At 44.2% G+C, this 23937-nt stretch overlaps 1 protein-coding gene across 1 annotated transcript; it reads left to right on the top strand.

Moving 5' to 3' along the window:
• Window positions 1-1066: 1066 nt before the first annotated feature.
• LOC129841331 (alpha-1D adrenergic receptor-like) lies at window positions 1067-23937 on the top strand. Its single transcript, XM_055909555.1, has 2 exons — window positions 1067-2514; window positions 22064-23937. The coding sequence occupies exons 1-2, from the start codon at window positions 1563-1565 to the stop codon at window positions 22648-22650; spliced, it is 1539 nt and encodes a 512-aa protein (XP_055765530.1). The 5' UTR covers window positions 1067-1562; the 3' UTR covers window positions 22651-23937.

The following is a 23937-nucleotide window of genomic DNA, read 5'->3' on the forward strand; positions in this document are numbered from 1 at the left end:
CTGTCCTCAGTTGCAACACTCACTACCGAGTTCCAGACTACCTCTGGGAGCAACGTCAGCACAAGAACTGTTCGTCAGGAGCTTCATGAAATGGGTTTCCATGGCCGAGCAGCCGCACAAGCCTAACATCACGATGCGCAATACCAAGCGTCGGCTGGAGTGGTGTAAAGCTTGCAGCCGTTGGACTCCGGAGAAGTGGAAACACGTTCTCTGGAGTGATGAATCACGCTTCACCACCTGGCAGTCCGGCAGACAAATCTGGATTTGACGGATGCCAAGAGAACGCTACCTGCCCAATGCATAGTGCCAACTGTAAAGTTTGGTGGAGGAGGAATAATGGACTGGGGATGTTTTTCGTGGTTCGGGCTAGGGCCCTTAGTTCCAGTGAAGGGAAATCTTAACACTACATGCAATGACTTTCTAGATGATTCTGTGCTTCTAACTTTCTGGCAACAGTTTGGGGAAGGCCCTTTCCTATATCAGCATGACAAAGACCCAATGCACAAAGCGAGGTCCATACAGAAATGGTTTGTTGAGATCGGTGTGGAATAACTTGACTGGCAAGCACAGAGCCCTGACTTCAACCCCATCGAACACCTTTGGGATAAATTGGAACGCCAATCTCCCAACATCATTGCCCGACCTCACTAATGCTGTTGTGGTTGAATGGAAGCAAGTCCCCGCAGCAATGTAACAAAATCTAGCGGAAAGCCTTCCCAGAAGAGTGAAGGCTGTTATAGCAGCAAAGGCCGGACCAACTCCATATTAATGGCCATGATTTTTTAATGAGATGTTCGACGAGCAGGTGTCCATATACTTTTGGCCATGTAGTGTATTATATTCTATTGAAGGCTTTAGTTTGTATGTAGTCTGGCTTCAGGTTGTATATGTCAGCGATATAATACTGAAATAGTCTAAACATCAACTGAATATTAGGCTATGGGTAAAATATATACACTCGCGGCGACACTGGCATGCGTGTTGAGTGTGTGGAAACGGGCGCGACTCCCTCTCGTGGCATCGCAGTTATTATGCGACGCGTCACTTAATCCACTTGCTAGGGAGGAGCGCAGGGCTCAGATGCTCGGGTCCTAGGCAGGCTGAGACTCTGTCTTACGGGTTGGACTTCTTACTAAAAGAATACCAACAGTGGACTAGAATCGGACCATCCGGTGCTATGGAGCTACAAAAATATACTTACTGATACTTCATTTGAGATTTGACATTTTTACTACCTCAAAGAACTCAAAGAAAGTCCCTGGCTGGAGCAGTCTTCAGTTTAAAAAAAAAGGAATAGTTGATCCTGCATTTTCAGACAGAGGGATGGTGCTGTTATTGCGCATCGGTTTTTATTTTTGTTGGGGGAAAATTACGCATTTAATAGATTAAACAATCTAGATTACACTGGAGATGTTTATAAATTCAAGACAATTCACATATGTGAGAAGAATGTCCCATTTCATCTCGTTTTCTTTGCATACTGGAAACAAACAAAACATTATGAATACCACTTTGTTTTCCCTTGGAATCAAACTATAACATTTTCTTTATGGAGTTTCAAAATGACATATTCTAATTTGATGAACGAAAGCAATGATGAAATATATTTTGAAAAAGCTCTCAACGAATCCTTCCTGGACCAAATCTTATTCACAGACAACAGCACCAACTCCACCAGCTGCACGAACATCACACTGGACCCCCAGGTCATTGCGGTCGGGGTCTTTCTATCCGTGTTCATCTTGGTGGCTATCGTTGGGAACATTTTGGTTATCCTCTCGGTGCTATGCAATAGACACTTACAGACCGTCACCAACTTCTTTATAGTCAACCTGGCCATAGCGGACTTGCTATTGAGCATTATTGTGCTGCCTTTCTCCGCGTCTTTGGAAGTGCTGGGATGCTGGGTGTTCGGCCGGGTCTTCTGCAACATCTGGGCAGCGGTGGATGTGCTCTGCTGCACCGCGTCCATCCTCAGCCTCTGTATCATCTCCATAGACAGGTACATCGGGGTCAAACACTGCCTCAAATACCCCACCATCATGACGGAGAAGAAAGCCGCTGTCATTCTGGTGGTGGTCTGGGTCTCCTCCATGGTCATCTCCATAGGACCGCTGCTGGGATGGAAGGAACCGCCGCCGACCGACGAGAGCGTCTGCAGCATCACCGAAGAACCGGGCTATGCCCTCTTCTCCTCGCTCTTTTCCTTCTACCTCCCGCTTATGGTCATCCTAGTGATGTATTTCAGGGTCTACGTGGTGGCCCGGAGGACTACCAAGAGTTTAGAAGCGGGGGTCAAACGGGAGAGAAATAAGTCGATAGAAGTGGTGCTCAGGATTCACTGTCGGAGCATGCTGGAGGATACTTCCAAGAGTAAAAACCACCCGTTCCGGAGTTCGCTGTCCGTGCGCTTGATGAAGTTCTCCCGTGAGAAGAAGGCTGCCAAAACCCTGGCGATTGTCGTCGGGATGTTCATCCTGTGTTGGCTACCGTTTTTCTTTGTTTTACCACTGGGTGAGTGTTGGTTTGCATTATCAACATTTAATTAGCAATTGATTGGGGGTTAAAGAGGTCCACAATAGAGGCTACAGTCTAATTGCTTCTCTGTTTTAACCATATGTAAAATATGTGTCTCAGAATCTGTACGTTTGTGGGTGCGCTCACTTGTGTGATCAGTAGGATTCGCTGTATTGATTGACGAGTGTGCGTTTCACTGCGAGGGATGTAGCCTATACCGCGTGTCCATATCACTCAAATACGATTAAATTACTTTTAAGTTATATCTTGTTCACTGTGCTTATGTTTACATATCGAAGTGCACTATTTAGAACGGGAAACATTATTAATTAAGCGAGGATGTTTGAAATTCATCCAAGTGCATACTTATTATGAGAAGGTTGCGCGCATCGTGCAAACGTCCAATAAAATACAGTCTTTTCATTTCTGAAATTGTGAGGTATTGGTTTTTCTTTTTTTTTCTTTTCTAGAAGATCAACGTAGCATCCACAATTACGCACTACATATATTCGGTAACAATGTACTAAAACCTATCATGAAGAGTTGTAATTCTGGCATGCGGCATCATTACACATAACTATAAGTCCGATTTGTCATATGCCTATATACAAGTGCAATTCATCGATGTATTGTTTGCAGTCCATGGACATAAAATGTCCTTCAAAGCCGTCATCAATTGTGCTTAAAGCCCTACTGTTTGGTAGCAGTATGTTGAAGAGCAAATACAAGCCATTCCTATTTCTTTCCTGACATAAAAGTACACAAAAAAAACTATTTTATTTATCATAGTGATTAAGGAGTCACAATAAAATATATAATATTCCCCACCAACATTAGACAACCATACAGAAAATTTGAATTTGAATAAGTACATGAAATCAATGACAAGAGAATAGTCAGATTGATTGATAACTGACACAGACATGGTGGTGTTGCAGGAAGATTGGCATGCCATGAACCAAGAGGTTGTGTGTTCAAATCCCAGGTGAGGACATGTTGAATCATAATTACAGTATAAATGAACAAGCACCATTTAATCGTGTGTCAACTATGTACGTTTGAAAAGCTGTGTGTAATCAGCTGCACAACCATTTTTTTAGTTAAGATTCCTAAATAATAGTCTCTACTTGAATGAACATATGAGTTGAGAAAACATCATTTTATATTGACAGAATTTTTTTGGACAAAGTTTCCTCAAGTTGGAGCTTAGTTTGGGCCAACGAAATGTTTTTAGTTCATGTTAACACTTAGACAAGAAAAGTTGAGCAAACAGAAAAAAGGCTGTGTAACCGGTTACTTAATAATAATTAGTTGAAATAACTAGAGTTGTGGGTGTTTGTTCTACAGTGAATCTCTCTGCAACAACAGGTCAATGGAAAAAAAGGAGTCGAAAGGGTGTAGGAGGTGTTCAAACACAACACATAGATACACAACACATAGATACACAACACATAGATACACAACACATAGATACACAACGCACAGATACACAACACAATATACTATACAGATCATCAAACAGCAAAAAAAAACTATGTGTAAGAGTAAAGTGCAAGAACCGTTGTCTGATGGTGATTTGAGAAACAAACAGGTGACTTGCTCACAGAGCAGCAGACAGTCAATAAAATGCTAATGAGTTGAAAGGTGCTTTACTGGTGAAATCGGATCAGATGTAGAGACGAGAGGCACAACAGGAGTTAATCAAATACCACACTAATTATCTCAGGTAATAGGTTTTATAAGGAGCATCAATGAGAAATACTGGGGCATAGCGGAGCCATTTATGATGACATCCCACTGGGCAAAAACTGGTTGAATCAACGTTGTTTCCACATCATTTCAACCCCTCCCAAAATGATGTGATGACATTGAGTCAACATGGAAAACTGATTAGATTTCACCCAAATTTTAACCCAAGTCCAATGACATGGTGACATTTGTCGTTGATTTCACGTTGAATTCACGTTAGTTGACAACTCAAATCAAAATTAGATGTTGAACTGACGTCTCTGCTCACTGTGATGTCAAATAAGAAAGACACACACATTGCACACACCAATGGCGGTCAGTGCCATTTAAGATGATGGAGGACACACCTTTCTTTTCATGAGCATGGCCTCTTACAGCATGTTGGATGGCTGTCATTCATAATCCATTCACCCAGTTCAATGTAACAGAGATAGGTTAAGGCTACTACATGATACTGACGTTTTCCCTATACCCATCAGGAGGTTGCTACAACCTTGCCTATGAATGAAAGTTTACAACGCAGGTGCACACAGGTCGAGGGAACATTTTCGAGGTGACAGAAAGTGTCATATGGACAGACAGTGACACATTCAATACTCTTGCCTGTATCTAGCTGATCTAGGGTGTAATCAGTAGTCCAGCAGTTACAAACAGAGAGTTTCTACTGCACAAATTCAGGAAAGTTCATCCCCGTTTCGTTCTGATTACTTCCATTTAAGAAACGTTTCTCAACAGAATATGGCTAAACGAATACACCCCTGATTACACGTAAACACAGTTCACTTTCATAGCAGCCATGTTGTATCCCTTCTCGCATCTATGCGCTCTCCACTTACCTTTTCACTTCGTTTGTGGACTTCAATCCACAACACATCTGCTAAGTCTATGACATTAAAATACCTATTTATTCTGTTCCGTCTGACTGCGCAACCCACTGTTTCATCAGACTAGCCAGGGAATGTATAAACTTGATCTCCACTGTAAAAAGCATCCAGACATTTTCTCACATTTCTTTTAGACTAACAATTAATTTTCAATGGGGGAAATATGTATAAACCTTGCTGTCTGTCTCAATGACATTTACAACATTGTTTCAATATTCAAATTCTATCTCCAGCTGACCCATAGTGATGAATGTGTCGGGAGTCGGAACGAGACATACAGGCAGGCAGCGTTTCCCAGCCAGTCGAAATCATGAATCAGCTGGCATCATTTTTATGGATATACAGTGCATTCGGAAAGTATTCAGAACCCACTTTTTCTACATCCTGCCTTATTCTGAAATTGTGGAAATCCCCCCCGGCCATCAATCTACACACAATAGCCCATAATGACAAAGCAAAAACAGGTTTTTAGACATTTTATCAAATTCATCCCCCCAAAAAACTGAAATATCACATTTACATAAGTATTCAGACCCTTTACTCAGTACTTTGTTCAAGCACCTTTGGCAGCAATTACAGCCTCGAGTCTTCTTGGGTAGGACGCTACAAGCTTGCCACACCTGTATTTGGGGAGTTTCTCCTATTCTTCTAAGCAGATCCTCTCAAAATCTGTCAGGTTGGATGGGGAGAGTCGCTACACAGCTATTTTCAAGTCTCTCCAGAGATGTTCGATCGAGTTCAAGTCTGGACTGTGGCACTCAAGAACATTTAGTGACTTGTCCCGAAGCCACGCCTGCGTTGTCTTGGCTTTGTGCTTAGGGTCATTGTCCTGTTGGAAAGTGAACCTCCACCCAAGTCTGAGGACCTGAGCGCACTGGAGCAGGTTTTCATCAAGGATCTCTTGGTACTTTGTTCTGTCCATCTTTCCCTCGATCCTGACTAGTCTCCTAGTCCCTGCCACTGAATAACATACCCACAGCATGATGCTGCCACCACAATGCTTCACCGTAAGGATGGTGTCAGGTTTCCTCCAGATGTGACGCTTGGCATTCAGGCCAAAGATTTCAATCTTGGTTTCATCAAACCAGAGAATCTTGTTTCTCATGGCCTGAGAGTCTTTAGGTGCCTTTTGGCAAACTCCAAGCGGCCTGTCATGTGCGGAGTGGCTTCCATCTGGCCACTCTACCATAAAGGCCTGATTGGTGAAATGCTGCAGAGATGGTTGTCTTTCTGGAATGTTCTCCCATCTCCACAGAAGAACTCTGGAGCTCTGTCAGAGTGGACATCGGGTTCTTGGTCACCTCCGTGAACCAGGCCGTTCTCCCCCGTTTGTTCATTTTGGTTGGGCGGCCAGCTCTAGGAAGAGTCTTGGTGGATCCAAACGTCGTCCATTTAAGAAAGATGGAGACCATTGTGTTCTTGGGGACCTTCAATGCTGCAGAAATGTTTTGGTACCCTTCCCCAGATCTGTGCCACACAATCCTGTCTCTGAACTTTATGGACAATTCCTTGGACCTCATGGCTTGGTTTTTGCTCTGACATGCACTATCAACTGTGGGACCTTATATAGACAGGTGTGTGTCTTTCCAAATCATGTTCAATCAATTGAATTTACCACAGGTGGACTCCAATCAAGTTGAAGAAACATCTCAAGGATGATCAATTGAAAAAGGATGCACCTGAGCTCAATTTCGAGTCTCATAACAAAGGGTCTGAATACGTATGTAAATAAGGTATTTCAGATTTTATTTTCTTAAAAATTTGCAAAAAAATCTAAAAACATGTTTTCGCTTTGTCATTATGGGGTATTGTGTGTTGATTGGTGAGGACATTCTTTTATAGATTTTTTTTAAATATAAGGCTGTAACGTAACAAAATGTGAAAAAAGTCAAGGGGTCTGAATACTTTTCGAATGCACTGTATACAAAGAAATGTCAATTGAAAAATTAAACAAGGTGTAGCTAGTTTGCAGTCTTTCCAGCTTCAGTTTGAAGTGATTGTGTTAGCTGTGTTGTTGGCTAGCTCCTCGGAACAACAGTGTCCTAACAAGTGAGCACATTTTCTATGCCAGGCGAAATCGCACCTCATAAGCTCATTTTTATGGATGCATCCAAATAAATGTCACTAGAAAACAGCTTAAACAAATGCAGATGCAGCTACTGTTGCTGTTATTCTGACTGCACTTTTTGAAGTGACTGCAAGTTAGTCATAGTTGGCTAGCTAGCAAACAAGGGATAAGAACGTTGCCAGCCAGTATGGCAATGGAACATTTAGAAGGAACAACTGGGTTTGCTAGCTAAGTGATTGAAATTGAAAGTGAAAAACAAAAATATGAAATCCCTCTATCTCTCTCTTGCTTTTCCTTTATGTTGGAAGAAATGTATTTGTTCAAAACTGTTCAACTATTGTCTTTCTCTCTTTGAGTCAACTACTCACCACATTTTATGCACTACAGTGCTAGCTAGCTGTAGCTCATGCTTTCAGTACTAGATTCATTCTCTGATCCTTTGATTGGGTGGACAACATGTCAGTTCATGCTGCAAGAGCTCTGATAGGTTGGAGGATGTCCTCTTGAAGTTGTCATAATTACTCTGTAAGTCTATGGAAGGGGGTAAGAACCATAAGCCTTCTAGGTTTTGTATTGAAGTCAATGTACACAGACGAGAACAGAAACTGTAGACCTTCATTGCAAAACAGTGTATTTGAATCAATTATTTGACGACGTGAATATATTTAGTCTAGTTTTATCTAAAAAGGATAACTTATCAAATGTTTTAAAATGTTTCTTTTACTGAAATTCACTGAGGAGTACAGTCCTCCCCGTCCTCTTCTGAGGAGCCTCCACTGGTACACACACACTCTATACCTCGTCCTTTCTATTGCATTATTTACAGTATGTATCAGGAAAATCATTCAAAAGATGGCCAGCACCACGTCATTAGTTCCACCCAGCGCTCAAATATTTGGCTGCAGTTCTATACTCTTAACAACAGAACAACAGAACAAATGGACTGTGCCCCCAAGATAGACAAAAGATTTTAGAGATGGGTAATTCTAAAAGCGATATTCTGGCAAACATTGCTTTTGGAACAATGGAGGAGTTTAGTCAGGCAGGAGTTTAGAGAGGGTGGCATCTTTTAGAAGTTTGCAATAGGGCTTTCTATAATGGGAAATCCTATTCGCACCACAGATGTTAGGTTGAAAAGGAAAGTGTGTTAAAAACCATTGGGGATTTCTATCTCAATGGACCACTGTTTGTAACATTGTTGCAAGTCACCACAGCCTTGTTTTGTATAAGCCTACACATAACATACTATGCCTACTAATCAAGTTGAGTTCCTTAGATTTCATTTCCTACAATCCCCCGGAATGTTATTGTGCGTACTTGGCTGTTGGCTGGCTGATAGCGTCTCCTGGCACGGTCCCAACCAGCACGCTCTGCTACTTGTGCCAGGCTAGCTGAGGCCCCCCCTCCAGCCCCAGCCTTCCAACCTCCCAGCCTCTCAGTCCTCCAGCCCTCCAACCTCCAGTCCCTCAGTCCCCAGCTCCCCAACCCTGATTCAATTACGTTGAAGTTATATATCTCTTTCACTGTGCTTGTGTTGAAATATTCCAAGTGCACTATTAAGAAAGTGAAATATTAAACAAGGATATTTCAATTTCATCGACACGAAAGAGTCTATTAAGAGAGATGGGTAATTCTAATTGGAGTAGTCAGGCCGCTGACCCCAGGAACACAGCGGTCCACTGCCCTTATGACAGCTGTAATTGAATTCCTCCCATAGTCTCAACAACACACGCCCAACAGCCAGGATGAGGGGAATAAAAAGGAGGAGGTGGAAGGGAGGAGGTAAAGATGGCACCATTCCACACGTACAATACCCTCTCGTTCTTTTGTTCTCCCCCCCCCTTCTCAAAACGTCTCTGCCTTTCCTGTTCATGTCTCTGAGTTAGCCACGCAATGGCTTGGGTAGAACGAAGTGAGAAGCATGGCTTGGTAACCTCATGATAGTGCACAGAGCGAGGAAGTCAACTACCAAGACATTTCATTCAGGGCGCAACACTAAATCCACAATAAGCAACCACTGAAGGCATTGTCATCATCTTAGGCTAAAGAAATGTGGCTCTAATGATGCTCGTGACTCATTTTCTGTGGCTCCAGTCCCCATGACACATCTATTTGTGTTGGAACACAAGCTTTTAGCATTTGTCCGAACACACAAACACACACACGTACACACATACAAACACACACACACACACACACACACACACACACACACACACACACACACACACACACACACACACACACACACACACACACACACACACACACACACACACACACACACACACACACACACACACACAGCCTTAAATAGTTACCAAAATCTTTCAATTGTCATCACCTCACCACTCAAATGTAGAGCGACCCTCCAATTCTAGGAATGCAGAGCAGTTGAAAAGAGATAATGTTTAACACTTCTTCTGCGAGCCTTATCGCTGTAGGAATGTCCGTGTTAATGTGGTGGCGGAACTGCGACAGACTGACAGCAAGAGAAAATAATGTAATACAGTCAGCCCAACGTTTCACTTTTTCCAACAAACAAAATGTCAGTGCTGTCCATAGGTCTAATCCGAAAAAACGTAGAGAAATATAAACTTTGGGGCCGTGTGCTGTTAAAGCCGAGGAACAAAACAAAAATACATTTTGAGGCCGTAATGTCTCTGCCTTATGGAGATATACTAGTCATATATTATACGCAGTAGGCAATGTGTATAGTAATGTGACAGACACCTTGATAATGGATACACAAGAAGGCATAGCACGCTCTGAGGCATTACAAACATTAGTAATACAACTCTAACCATATACAGTACCAGTCAAAAGTTTTGACACACCTACTCATTCAAGGGTTTTTCTTTATTTTTACTATTTTCTACATTGTAGAATAATAGTGAAGACATCAAAACTAGGAAATAACACATAGAATCATGTAGTAACCAAAAAAGTGTTCAACAAATCAAAAAAATATGTTATATTTGAGATTCTTCAAAGTAGCCACCCTTTGACTTGATCAAAGCTTTGCACACTCTTGGCATTCTCTCATCCAGCTTCAACTGGAATGCTTTTCCAACAGTCTTGAAGGAGTTCCCACATATTCTGAGCACTTGTTGACTGCGTTTCCTTCACTCTGCGGTCCAACTCATCCCAAACCATCTCAATTGGGTTGAGGTCTTCACGATTATTCTACAATGTAGAAAATAGTAAAATAAAGAAAAACCCTTGAATGAGTCGGTGTCCAAACTGTTGACTGGTACTGTAGATATCCGAACTCCGTACTTTTACAAACAGAACAGACACGTTGTACGTAACCTGAAACTGTAATTACGTATCGCTTCTGATTGTTACAAAGGCATCTGATGACGGCCTCGGCACCAGTATCAAAATGTTATTGAAGACACTGATGTTGTAAGGAAGGAGGCCTTTGACTCCAAGCAAAACGAGACTACTGTATGGATTTGTCCCAAAATGGGCTCCTGAGTGGCGCAGCAGTCTAAGGCACTGCATCTCAGTGCTAGAGGCAACAGACCCTGGTTCGATTCCAGGCTGTATCACAACCGGTGATTGGGAGTCCCATAGGGCAATGCACAATTGGCCCCGCGTCGTTAGGGTTTGGTTGGGGTATGCCTTCATTGTAAATAAGAATTTGTTCTTAACTGACTTGCCTAGATAAATAAAGTTTGCGCCATCTCCTACATAGTTCACTACTTTGACCAGAACCAAATGGGTCAAAAGTAGTACGCTATATAGGGAATAGGGTGCCATTTTGGACATACCACATGACTAATATGTTGTTGCGCTTTTTTCGCATGATACCATTATGAATATCCCCATACCCGTGGCGGGGGAGAGGTGGGAGGGGGCAAGGGGAGCTGTGCTTTGCCAAAGGAAATAATTAGCTCAGGAAAAACAGGCCTGCACGATGTTATCTTTGAGGATTTTTTTTTTTTTCATTTCACATTCTTGATAGGTTCTGAGAATACTTTGGCCAATAGCGAGAGGGGCTTTGCCATTTGTTTCTCTCATCATCTATTTGAAAGAAGACAAATTGTGAGGGCTTGTCAAATTTAGCAGGTTGTGTCCAACAATAGGCTACCTCTGTAAGCATAGCCTTCCCCCTTAACTATATATATATATATATAATTATTCTTGCCTCTGATAGGCCTACAGCAGGTTGAATATTGGACAATATTCAACCTGCTGTAGGCCTATCAGACGCAATAATTATTATTCTTCCATACCTTTTTCGTACGGCCAAATGGGTGGAACACTTAGACGATTTGTCCACTTACTCCATTTGTACAGAGACGGATCTTTCTTAGCACTTGTAAGCATTTCCGCAATCAACTCCTTTCTCCGTGGCACTCATCTGTTCACTCTGATTCATAATGGACCACTATTCCCAGAAACCAAAACTAGTAAAAACAGAAGATTGAACCAGAAGTGTGTCCTACCATGTCCTCTTGTGCTTTTCTCAGCCACATCTCTAAAGGACATCCAAAATAACTAGTCTGGACCAAGAATCGTATTACCTTCAACACGCCATAAAACAGACTTAAAGGGATACTTCATCCAAACGACAAAATGACACATTGGTTGCCCTACCCCGGTCTATGGACATGGAGTGCGGTGTTACCTTTTTCATAGACTACTCACAGGGATAAGAAAAACGATGTCATTTTTTATTTGGTTGAACTATACCTGTAACACTCTCTTGAATGGGGCGGCAGGTTGCCTAGTGGTTAGAGCGTTTGACTAGTAACTGAAAAGTTGCAAGATCAAATCCCCGAACTGACAAGGTAAAAATCTGTCATTCTGCCCCTGAACAAGGCAGTTAACCCTCTGTTCCCAGGCTGTCATCGAAAATAAGAATTTGTTCTTACCTGACTTGCCTAGTTAAATAAAGGTAAAAAAAAATAAGTACAATTTAAAAATAAAAGAAACTCTCTTGAAAACAGATACTGTAACGGCTGTCCTCCTCTTCTTCATCCGAAGAGGAGCAGGGATTGAACCAAGGCGCAGCGAAGTTTGAACACATAATGAATTTAATGACAAGACGGAAAACTAACACGAACTACACTTGAAATGATACAAAATAACAAACGACGTTGACGAAACCTGAACATAAACTTACATAACTAAACATAAACTTACGTACAGGAAACAGACGACATCGAAACGAAACGAAACAAACAAACGCTACAGTCCCGTGAGGCACGAACATACATACTAACACAGGAGACAATCACCCACAACGAACACTGTGACAACGCCTACCTAAATATGACTCTTAATTAGAGGAACGCCAAACACCTGCCTCTAATTAAGAGCCATACCAGGTAACCCAAAACCAACACAGAAACAGAAAACATAGAATGCCCACCCAACCTCACGTCCTGACCAACTAACACACATAACAACTAACATAAATAGGTCAGGAACGTGACATTACCCCCCCCACAAGGTGCGAACTCCGGACGCACCAGCACAAAGTCTAGGGGAGGGTCTGGGTGGGCATCTAACCACGGTGGTGGCTCAGGCTCCGGGCGCGGTTCCCACCCCACCATAATCCATCCTAGCTTCCTCCCTCCAAGAATGTCCACCCTCTTTTTCCCCCCACAAAATCCTCTTAATAATCTACCTAATAAGGACAACACCGGGACAGAGAGATAAATCAAGACAGAGGGATAGATAAGAATATAGAGGTAGATGAAGATAGAGAGGGAGATCAGGATAGAGGGGCAACTCCGGACTGAAAGGCAGCTCCGGACAGAGAGACAGCTCTGGACTGATGGGCAGTTCTGGGTATCTAGCCTTTTCAGGCTGAAGGGCAGCTCATGGCTGACTGACGAATCTCGACGCTCATGGCTGGCTGACGGCTCTCGACGCTCATGGCAGGCTGACGGCTCTCGACGCTCATGGCAGGCTGACGGCTCTCGACGCTCATGGCAGGCTGACGGCTCTCGACGCTCATGGCAGGCTGACGGCTCTCGACGCTCATGGCGCTCTGACGGCTCTGGCTGCTCATGGCGCTCTGACGGCTCTGGCTGCTCATGGCTCTCTGACGGCTCTGGCTGCTCATGGCTCTCTGACGGCTCGGGCTGCTCATGGCTCTCTGACCGCTCTGGCTGCTCATGGCTCTCTGGCGGCTCTGGCAGATCCTGTCTGGTTGGCGGCTCTGGCAGATCCTGTCTGGTTGGCGGCTCTGGCAGATCCTGTCTGGTTGGCGGCTCTGGCAGATCCTGTCTGGTTGGCGGCTCTGGCAGATCCTGTCTGGTTGGCGGCTCTGGCAGATCCTGTCTGGTTGGCGGCTCTGGCAGATCCTGTCTGGCTGACGGCACTAGCGGCTCCTGTCTGGCTGACGGCACTAGCGGCTCCTGTCTGGCTGACGGCTCTGTAGGCTCATGGCAGACGGGCGGCTTTGCAGGCTCATGGCAGACGGGCGGCTTTGCAGGCTCATGGCAGACGGATGGCTCAGACGGCGCTGGGGAGACGGATGGCTCAGATGGCGCTGGGGAGACGGATGGCTCAGATGGCGCTGGGGAGACGGATGGCTCAGATGGCGCTGGGGAGACGGATGGCTCAGATGGCGCTGGGGAGACGGATGGCTCAGATGGCGCTGGGGAGACGGATGGCTCTGGCCGGATACGGTGCACTGTAGACCTGGTGCGTGGTGCCGGAACTGGAGGCACCGTGCTAATGACAAGCACCTTCCTACTAGTGCGGGGAGCAGGGACAGGGCACACTGTACTCTCAAAGCCTACTCTATCCCTGATGCGAGGTACCGGCACTGGTGACACCGGGCTGAGGACAATCACATCAGGATTAGTAGGGGGAGAAGATACAGTGTGTTCAGGGCTCTGGAGACGCACAGGTGGCTTAGTGCGTGGTGCCGGAACTGGAGGCACCGGGCTAGATACACGCACTACAGGGAGAGTGCGTGGAGGAGGAACAGGGCTCAGGATACGCACTGGTAGCCTAGTGCGTAGTGTAGACACTGTAGGTACTAGGCTGGGGCGGGGAGGTGGTGCCGGAAATACCGGACCGTGGAGGCGTACTGGCACTCTTGAGCATTGAACCCGCCCAACCTTACCTGGTTGAATGCTCCCGGTCGCCCGACCAGTGCGGGGAGGTGGAATAACCCGCACCGGCCTATGTAGGCGAACCGGGGAAACCATGCGTAAGGCCGGTGCCATGTATGCCGGCCCGAGGAGACGCACTGGAGACCAGACGCGTTGAGCCGGCCTCATGACACCTGGCTCAATACTCAATCTAGCCCTACCAGTGCGGGGAGGTGGAATAACCCGCACTGGGCTATGCACTCGTACAGGAGACACCGTGCGCTCTACTGCGTAACACGGCGCCTGCCCGTACTCCTGCTCTCCACGGTAAGCCTGGGAAGTGGGCGCAGGTCTCCTACCTGCCCTTGGCCCACTACCTCCTAGCCCCCCCCAAGAAATTTTTGGGTGTTACTTACGGGCTTTTTTGGCTTCCGTGCCAGACGCGTTCCCTCATAGCTCCGGTTCCTCTCTCCGGTAGCCTCTGCTCTCCTCCGTGCCTCCAGCTCAGCTTTGGGACGGCGATATTCTCCCTGCTGTGCCCATGGACCTCTCCCGTCCAATATTTCCTCCCAAGTCCAGAAATCCTTGTTGCCCTGTCGAGCTTTCCCTTGACTCCGCTGCTTGGCTCTGGAGTGGTGGGTGATTCTGTAACGGCTGTCCTCCTCTTCTTCATCCGAAGAGGAGCAGGGATTGAACCAAGGCGCAGCGAAGTTTGAACACATAATGAATTTAATGACAAGACGGAAAACTAACACGAACTACACTTGAAATGATACAAAATAACAAACGACGTTGACGAAACCTGAACATAAACTTACATAACTAAACATAAACTTACGTACAGGAAACAGACGACATCGAAACGAAACGAAACAAACAAACGCTACAGTCCCGTGAAGCACGAACATACATACTAACACAGGAGACAATCACCCACAACGAACACTGTGACAACGCCTACCTAAATATGACTCTTAATTAGAGGAACGCCAAACACCTGCCTCTAATTAAGAGCCATACCAGGTAACCCAAAACCAACACAGAAACAGAAAACATAGAATGCCCACCCAACCTCACGTCCTGACCAACTAACACACATAACAACTAACATAAATAGGTCAGGAACGTGACAGATACCCTATGAAGGCTTACAGAAAGCATAAGTAAAAACCGCAAGTTAGTATTCAAAGTATCTAAGTATCATATGGCCCAGCCAGATCCATCAGCCAGACCTGTACGTGACTCACTCCAAGTGAATGGCACCTGTCAAAGCTTGCACAGCACTCATTACACTGTAGCACAGTCCTTTGTAGCCCTCTCCACTCAAGGTTTCAATTACAAAGCATTGATTCATAGAATAATGACCTTTACATTGAGTGTCGTCTTAAATTAAGTAATCCTTTCCCCCAACACTACACCGCAGTTGATTGACAGGTAGGTCATTTGCTTATTATAAATGGCTGACATACTGAATAGTTTCCAGGTAACAATTAACTTAAAACCTGCCGTTAAAATGCTTTATAATTTTTTGTAAGCATGTATCAGCCATTATAACTGTGTCACAATGTATTATATCTGCTGGTTCTAAGTATGACAGAGTTTCTCCTGGAATTGGGAATATTACAGCTGAGATGTCACCAGCTCCTCACGCACTTAAAAGTTTACAAACCTGCATTTTTCAAAGCAATCAATTTATAGCTTAAATTGATGTATACAGGGCCTTCAGAAAGTATTCACACCCCTTGACTTTTTCCACACTTTGTTGTGTTACGGCCTGAATTTAAAATGGATTCAATTGAGATTGTTTGTCACTGGCCTACACACGATACCCCATAATGTCCAAGTGCAATTATGTTTTTAGAAATGTCTTGAGTCAATAAGTATTCAACCCCTTTGTTATGGCAAGCTTGAACAAGTTCAGGAGTAAACATTTGCTTAAGAAGTCACATAAGTTGCATGGACTCACTCTGTGTGCAATAACAGTTGAACATCATTTTTGAATGACTACCTCATCTCAGTATCCCACACATACAATGATCTGTAAGGTCTATCAGTTGAGCAATGAATTTCAAACATAGATTCAACCACAAAGACCAAGGATGTTATCCAATGCCTAGTAAAGCAAGGCACCTATTGGTAAATGGGTAAAAAATAAAACAACCAGACATTGAATATCCCTTTGAACATGGTGAAGTTATTAATTACACTTTGGATGGTGTTGCCGGAGAGGAAGGAAACCGCTCAGGGATTTAACCGTGACTTTAAAACCGTTACAGTTTAATGGCTATGATAGGAGAAAACAGAGAATAGATCAACAACATTGTAGTTCCTCCACAATACTAACCTAAATGACAGATTGAAAAGAAGGAAGCCTGTACAGAATACAATTATTCGAAAACATGCATCCTGTTTGCAATAAGGCACGAAAGTAAATTCTAATTCACATTTCAGCAGGACCATAATTTAAAACAGAAGGCCAAATCTACACTGGAGTTGCTTCCCAAGAAGACAGTGAATGTTCCCGAGTGGCCTAATTACAGTTTTGACTTAATGCGGCTTGAAAATCTATGTCAAGGCTGTCTAGCAATGATCAACAGCCAACTTGACAGAGCTTTAAGAATTGTAAAAAATAATTGACAAATGGCAGAGTCATCCATGATTCACCAAACTATATTTTGAAAGAGGAAGCAACGTACTTTAAGCATATGTTTTAAGTTCAGTCTCCTCCATATCCACTAACTGAAGTTACTTGAAAGGATTAAAAAAAAAAAATAATAGTGTAAAATGAACAGCTATACAGAAAGACTCATTGGACGCCTAATTACAGAGGAGGAACTTCTAGATGCAATTAAAGCCTTCAAGTCCGGGAAAACTCCAGGTATGGATGGCATACCAGTTGAGGTACAGTACCAGTCAAATGTTTGGACACACCTAGAAAGAATTTATAAATATTGCACATTCCAGGATTTTGCAGCTGGTCTGTGTTTCATTTTCAATACATTTTCTAACATTTCAAAAACCTGTTTTCACATTGTCATTATGGGTTATTGTGTGTAGACGGGCAAAAAAATTATCATATTTAATCCATTTTGAATTCAGATTGTAAGACAACAAAATGTGCAATAAGTCAAGGAGTATGACTGCTTTCTGAAGGCTGGGACTCTGGGAACTCTGTTAAACTGTCACGACTGAACTTATCAAAACCATATTCTCACAAAATACTAAAACAAAACATCTTCTCGATAGAGAAGCTCCACATAAGAGACTCCGTAATCTCCTAAAAGCAGTTTAAGTACTATTAAGTAGTTATTCATCTCCGGCTGCTGATGTGGTCATGGCAACAGCGGCGATGTGTCAAGGCATCAAGCCAAATCAATCCAGGCACTTCCTAAGTAGCATGTGACTCGTGACTACAATCGGAATTCATCGCTCAAAGTTGATGTCATTTTGACAATTAGAATCAATACACAACTACTTTGTCCCATGATGCCTTGTGTCTGATAGTTCATTTTAATGCTGTGTTGTCGTGTTGAACCAGTCAGCAGTGAAGCCTCTGGGAAGAACAGGACCAAAGGGACATAAATCTCTCCTTCTGGCAGATGTAAATTGGCATGACTCATTCTTGAAAACACGATTCCTAGCTCCGCACCAGATGAAAGCCAATGTCAAACTGGACAGATGAGGACAGACTAAAGGGGAAGGAGGGTATAAAGTTGTTTATATGACACACACCCCCTGCGGCAAAGTTAGAAGTGTGTGCATGTGAATAATGAATCTGTGCGTACTGTATACACAACAGACCTGGGTTTGAAATCGTTTCAAATACTGTGAACGTTCCCTTGAGTCTGCCTGGATTGCCAGATGGGCACACTTTCGGGACTATTTCATTGGTGACATTGCGACAGGCAAGCTCAATCACAGCAAACAGCAAACTAGTGTATAGTTCCCCCCAAAAACCGGCAGAAAAGAACATGTCCTGTATACAACACACTGATAGTTGTATCTTTGTTTCATCATCAGCCCGTCTACATAAAGAACACAACACTAATAACGAGAGAAAACGAAGCAAGCCTCAAACAGTGAACTGCCGGTTAGTTTCACTCTGTCTACATCACCCACCTAATGGTACCGAGTCCTCCTGTGGGGCCCCTCTATGGCCCTGTGTAACAACAGTACAGTAGTAGCCTAATGGGCCACATACATCCAACAACAGTACAGTATAATGGTGTCATCAGTCAGATCCCACACCGGGGGTCACACGGGGTTGTCTGGTTCTTTAAAGGGATAGTTATGTACAGTAATGCCCCAAAACTCCGGCTTGGTGGTGGCGGGTTCCTCAGAGCAACACTAGCACACCAATTACCCGTTACACACAAGCACACGCAAGACACACCAATTACCCATTACACACAAGCACGCGCAGACACACCAATTACCCATTACACACACACACGTATGCACACACACACACACACACACACAAATCTTGTCCAAAGGAACACGCTTTCATCTCAGAGACCTGACTACCACCCAAATTACCACCATACTGGCCAAGAGAGGAGGCCTGTTGTGACCCTATGTCAGGTTGTTAAAGCCACTCCAGTGGGAGATGATGGCTGATGATAACCTCCCCTCTCTCACTACGCTACCTCCCTTCCTCTCTACTTGCAAGTGTCCCTCTCTTTTGCTATGTACATCTTTGCTACTGGTATAGTGCCTGTGAAGCCGGTGCAACGCTGACACTTGCAAGTAGACTGTGTGTGTCTGTGCGTGTGCGTGTGCGTGTGCGTGTGTGTGTGTGTGCGTGTGCGTGTGTGTGTTTTCCTCACAAGCATAGTAAAACAAGGAACATTTGGACAAGTGGGCACATTTCACCTGTCCCCACAAGGAAAAAGGCTATTTTAGGCTTAAGGGTTAGGGTCAGCGGTAAAAGTAAGGCGGTACGGTCCGGTACGGTGACCCGGCAAAATAAATAATGTGGGTACGTCGTAGCAGTAAAACATGAGCCTATCACAATAATTAAATCCAAATGTCAAGAAAACTGTAGGCTATTACATCAATTGGCTATTGCACCAATGCATAGACAACGAGGAGACAGCCTACAGGGAGGAGGTCAGAGACCTAGTCGTGTGGTGCCAGGACAACAACCTCTCCCTCAATGTGATCAAGACAAAGGAGATGATTGAGGACTACAGGAAAAGGAGGACCGAGCACGCCCCCATTCTCATCGACGGGGCTGTAGTAGAACAGGTTGAGAGCTTCAAGTTCCTTGGTGTCCACATCACCAACAAACTATCATGGTCCAAACACACCAAGACAGTCTTGAAGAGGGCACGACAAAGCCTATTCCCCCTCAGGAGACTGAAAATATTTGGCATGGGTCCTCAGATCCTCAAAAGGTTCTACAGCTGCACCATCGAGATCATCCTGACTAGTTGCATCACTGCCTGGTATGGCAACTGCTCGGCCTCCGACCGCAAGGCACTACAGAGGGTAGTGCGAACAGCCCAGTGCATCACTGGGGCCAAGCTTCCTGCCATCCAGGTACTCTATATCAGGCGGTGTCAGAGGAAGGCTCTAAAAATTGTCAAAGACTACAGCCACCCTATTCATAGACTGTTCTTTCTGCTACCGCACGGCAAGCTGTACCGGAGCGCCAAGTCGAGGTCCAAGAGGCTTCTTAACAGCTTCTACCCCCAAGCCAAGACTCCTGAACATCTAATCAAACGGCTATCCAGCCCCTCTTTTACCCTGCTGCTACTCTCTGTTTATTATCTATGCATAGTCACTTTAACTCTACCTACATGTACATATTACCTCAATTACCTCGACTAACCGGTGCCCCCGCACATTGACTCTGTACCCGTACCCCCCATGTATATAGCCTAGCTTGTTATTTTACTGCTGCTGTTTAATTATTTGTTAGGGTTAGAATTATGGGTCGGGGTTAGGTTTAGGGTTAGGAGTTAAGGTTAGGGGTTTGGGGTTAAGGTTAGGTTTAAAGGATTTTTTTTTTAAATGTTAAACTTAATATTCATCCTCTCCAGCACCACCCGAACATCAACATATGTTAAAATTGGGCGTGTCTATGTTTGTAGTAAAAAACTTAGAGGAAGACAAGTTTTTCCAGCAACATTGGTGTGCCTTATGTGATTTTGACCACTTATGAGTAGGCATTGCCTACGAATTAATTGCCTACTAATTGGTTGATGATGTCATTGGAAACATTTATCTTCTTTTTTTTGTACAAAACATAGAAAAGCGCCATTTTCACATATGTTGATGTTGGGGTGGTGCTGGAGATGATGAATATGAAGTATAAAATATAGAAATGTCTCTTTAAGGCCAGGTTAAGCCATAGAGATTTAGGGTTAGGGGTTAAGGAAAATTCGATTTTGAATGGGAATCAGTTGTTTGGTCCACACAAGGATAGTGTGCGTGTGTGCCACGTCAGCTCCAATCTAAACTAAACTGCCCACAGGTCCCTAAGGAGAGGGCCCAGGCCAGGGCAAGTAGAGATGAAGGAAAGGAGGGCCAGTCAACACCGTGGCGGAGATGAGATGAGATTAGGGACGTGGGGGCTGTACCAAGCGTTCCTCTCCACTAAAACATCTCTACCGAGAGTACCATTTTTCGTAGCTGTCTATGTACCTCTACAAACCAATGCTGGCACGAAGGCCACGCTCAACAAGCTGTATAAGACCAAAAGCAAACAAGAAAATTCAGTTCCAGAAGCGGTGCTCCTAGTAGCCGGGGACTTTAATGCAGGAAAACTTCAATCTGTTTTACCTCATTTCTACCAGCATGTTATATGTGCAACAAGAGGGAAAATAACTCTAGACCGCCTTAACTCCACACACAGATGCGTACAAAGCTCTCCCTCGTCCTCCATTTGGCAAATCTGACCATAATTCGGATGTTGCCTGTAATCCATGGCTTCTGGTTAGGATATGTAACTATGGTCACTGTGGGGATCACGTCATCTATGCACTTATTGATGAAGCCGGTGACTGATGTGGTATACTCCTCAATGCCATCGGATAAATCCCGGAACATATTCCAGTCTGTGCTAGCAAACAGTCCTGTTGCATCCGTGTCATCTGACCACTTCCGTATTGAGCGAGTCACTGGTACTTCCTGCTTTAGTTTTTGCTTGTAAGCAGGAATCAGGAGGATAGAGTTATGGTCAGATCTGCCAAATGGAGGACGAGGGAGAGCTTTGTATACATTTCTGTTTGTGGAATTAAGGTAATCTAGAGTTTTTCCCCTCTAGTTGCACAGGTGACATGCTGGATAACATTTGGTAAGACGGTTTTTCAGATTCCCTGCATTAAAATCACTGGCCCTATATAGCTGTTTATGGCAGTATACTGTACATCTCGTTGAGTGCAGTCTTAGTGCCAGTATCGTCTTGTGGTGGTAAATAGACAGCTATGAAAATAAATAGATGAAAACTCTCTAGGTAAATAGTGTGGTCTACAGCTTATCAAGAGGTATTCTAACTCAAGTGAGCAAAACCTAGAGACTTCCAGAGATCGCGCACCAGCTGTTTTTTTACAAAGAAACTTTACACCTCATGCCTTAACCTTACCTGAAGAAGCTGCCGTTCGCTCTTGGCGATGCATAGAAAAAACAGCTAGATGTATCTCATTTGAGGCCAAATCTCGTCTCACGCACAAAATGTCAGAGTTTAAAAAATGAAGAGAGATGAAAAATGTCTCGCACAGAAGTTATCTTAAAGATGATCACAGATCCTAACGCCTCTCTCCTCTGTCCCCTCCCAGGTTCCTTCTTCCCGGCACTGAAGCCATCTGACATGGTCTTTAAGGTCATCTTCTGGCTGGGCTACTTCAACAGCTGCATTAACCCTGTCATCTACCCGTGCTCCAGCAAAGAGTTCCAGCGCGCCTTCACCCGCCTCCTCCGCTGCCAGTGCCACCGCCGTCGCCGAGTCCTGCGGCGCTTCTACGACCAGCGCTGGCGCACGGCCGTCAAGGGCCATCACCACCAGGGCATAGATGGCAGGGAAATGGGTACTATGGGTATTGGCGATGCCAGTGTGACAGACTACCGGCCGGGGTACGCCATCAACCATGAGTCGTGCGGGAGCTCGCACTACTACAAGGGTACTCAAGGACGTTCACTGAGTTTTAAAGGGTGGAGCCTGTTCTCTCAGAAGTCATCGTTCCATCTCAAGGAGAAGATGAACAATCTGTCCAATAAGATTAAGGGAGGCGTCACGGCCCCCTCCCTTGCGAGGACAGAGATTGACACGGTTTCCATGGGGATTTACAACGAAGTCGCCGAGCAGAGCTGCTATCAGATCTATGACCTCACAGAGTGCTACGGCCTGAAGGAGACAGACATCTAGATTCTAGAGGGACAGACAAAGGGAGTGGCGAATTTGGATGGCCACTGTCATTCAATTGCTTAACCTTCTTCAATGACATTTGCAGTGACGCGGCAAGTGAAAGCACTTGCTGGTTGCCATTGGAGTATCAACATGGGGAACGACCAATATACTTCCTTCCTTAAATCACCTAAATGGGGTTTGCCGTTGCAAAGCAGAAAGACGTAAAAGTCAAAGGAAAGTGCTCTTTTTCACTTGCACCATGGAACGGAATGCGGAAATTCCACAAAATGTAATATCGGAACTTGGGGTTATCATGGGACCATTTTGACCAGCAAATAAACAAGACTGGGGGAACATTTGTCTGCAGAGAGTTGTTTGGACATCGATCAAAGGCTTGAGTTCATTTTGTCTGGAAATGGCCCAATTTGATCCAAGCACCAAATAGTTCCAAAATATGATATCAAACCTTAATGATTGTATCGTGTTTGTTTCATTTTGTTGGATGGCGATTGAAGTGAAGTGGAATGGAACGTTATTTATTTGAGCTGCGTTAAAAAGACAAACGCAGAACAATAAGTGGGTCTGGAAAAGGCACTTTCTGGACAGGAGGCAAGATGTCAAACTGACTTCTCATTGATAGCCTGGGATCATCAGCTGCCCGTTAACTATGTCCTTTGAGCATTCTCACTCTCAAGTCCAAACAGCTCGACCCCTACAACCAGCAGCAACATCGAGACACAAAGTCACAACTCACAACCCCCATTCTACCATAACCTACAGACAAATACCCCTTTTCTAGGCAATCAGATCATCCGGCTCGACTTAACACAACGCAGCTGGGCATAGACGTGTGTTCTCTTAGAGAAAACACATATATCAAAGTGAAAGCCACTGACTTGAATGACGAAAGCATGATATGACTAAAGATAGGGTAATGTATGGGTAATAATAATTGCATATGATTATTTTGCTAAGTGAATGAGTGAACTGTGATGATCTGACATTAGCAGACCTCTGTGAAATTGCATTATAGAAGTGATGGGTCACATTCAGAATGGAAACAATGTATGGTGCAGTTGAATAAGTATCGTGGTGTATTTACCTTACCTGCAATCAGAGCCAGAGAGAAGAGAGGCCATTTATCTTTTGAAAGGACAAGGATTGACAGAATCAAATCCTTGAACACATGGATTACAGTATTTGTCTGTTCTTTGCATTGCCAAAAATACGCTTTTGTTTCGTTTGTACTTGCTGATGGTTCAATGACGTCTGTCAATGTTAAGCAAAATAAAATGGGAAAAAATA

Source organism: Salvelinus fontinalis, chromosome 42 (genome assembly GCF_029448725.1).
Source record: "Salvelinus fontinalis isolate EN_2023a chromosome 42, ASM2944872v1, whole genome shotgun sequence".
Lineage (NCBI taxonomy): Eukaryota > Metazoa > Chordata > Actinopteri > Salmoniformes > Salmonidae > Salvelinus > Salvelinus fontinalis.

Coding starts and splice junctions, on each gene's coding strand:
- LOC129841331 (XM_055909555.1), top strand. CDS start 1,563: ATGACATATTCTAATTTGATGAACGAAAGCAATGATGAAATATATTTT. Junction 2,515..22,063: donor TTTCTTTGTTTTACCACTGG/GTGAGTGTTGGT, acceptor GTCCCCTCCCAG/GTTCCTTCTTCCCGGCACTG.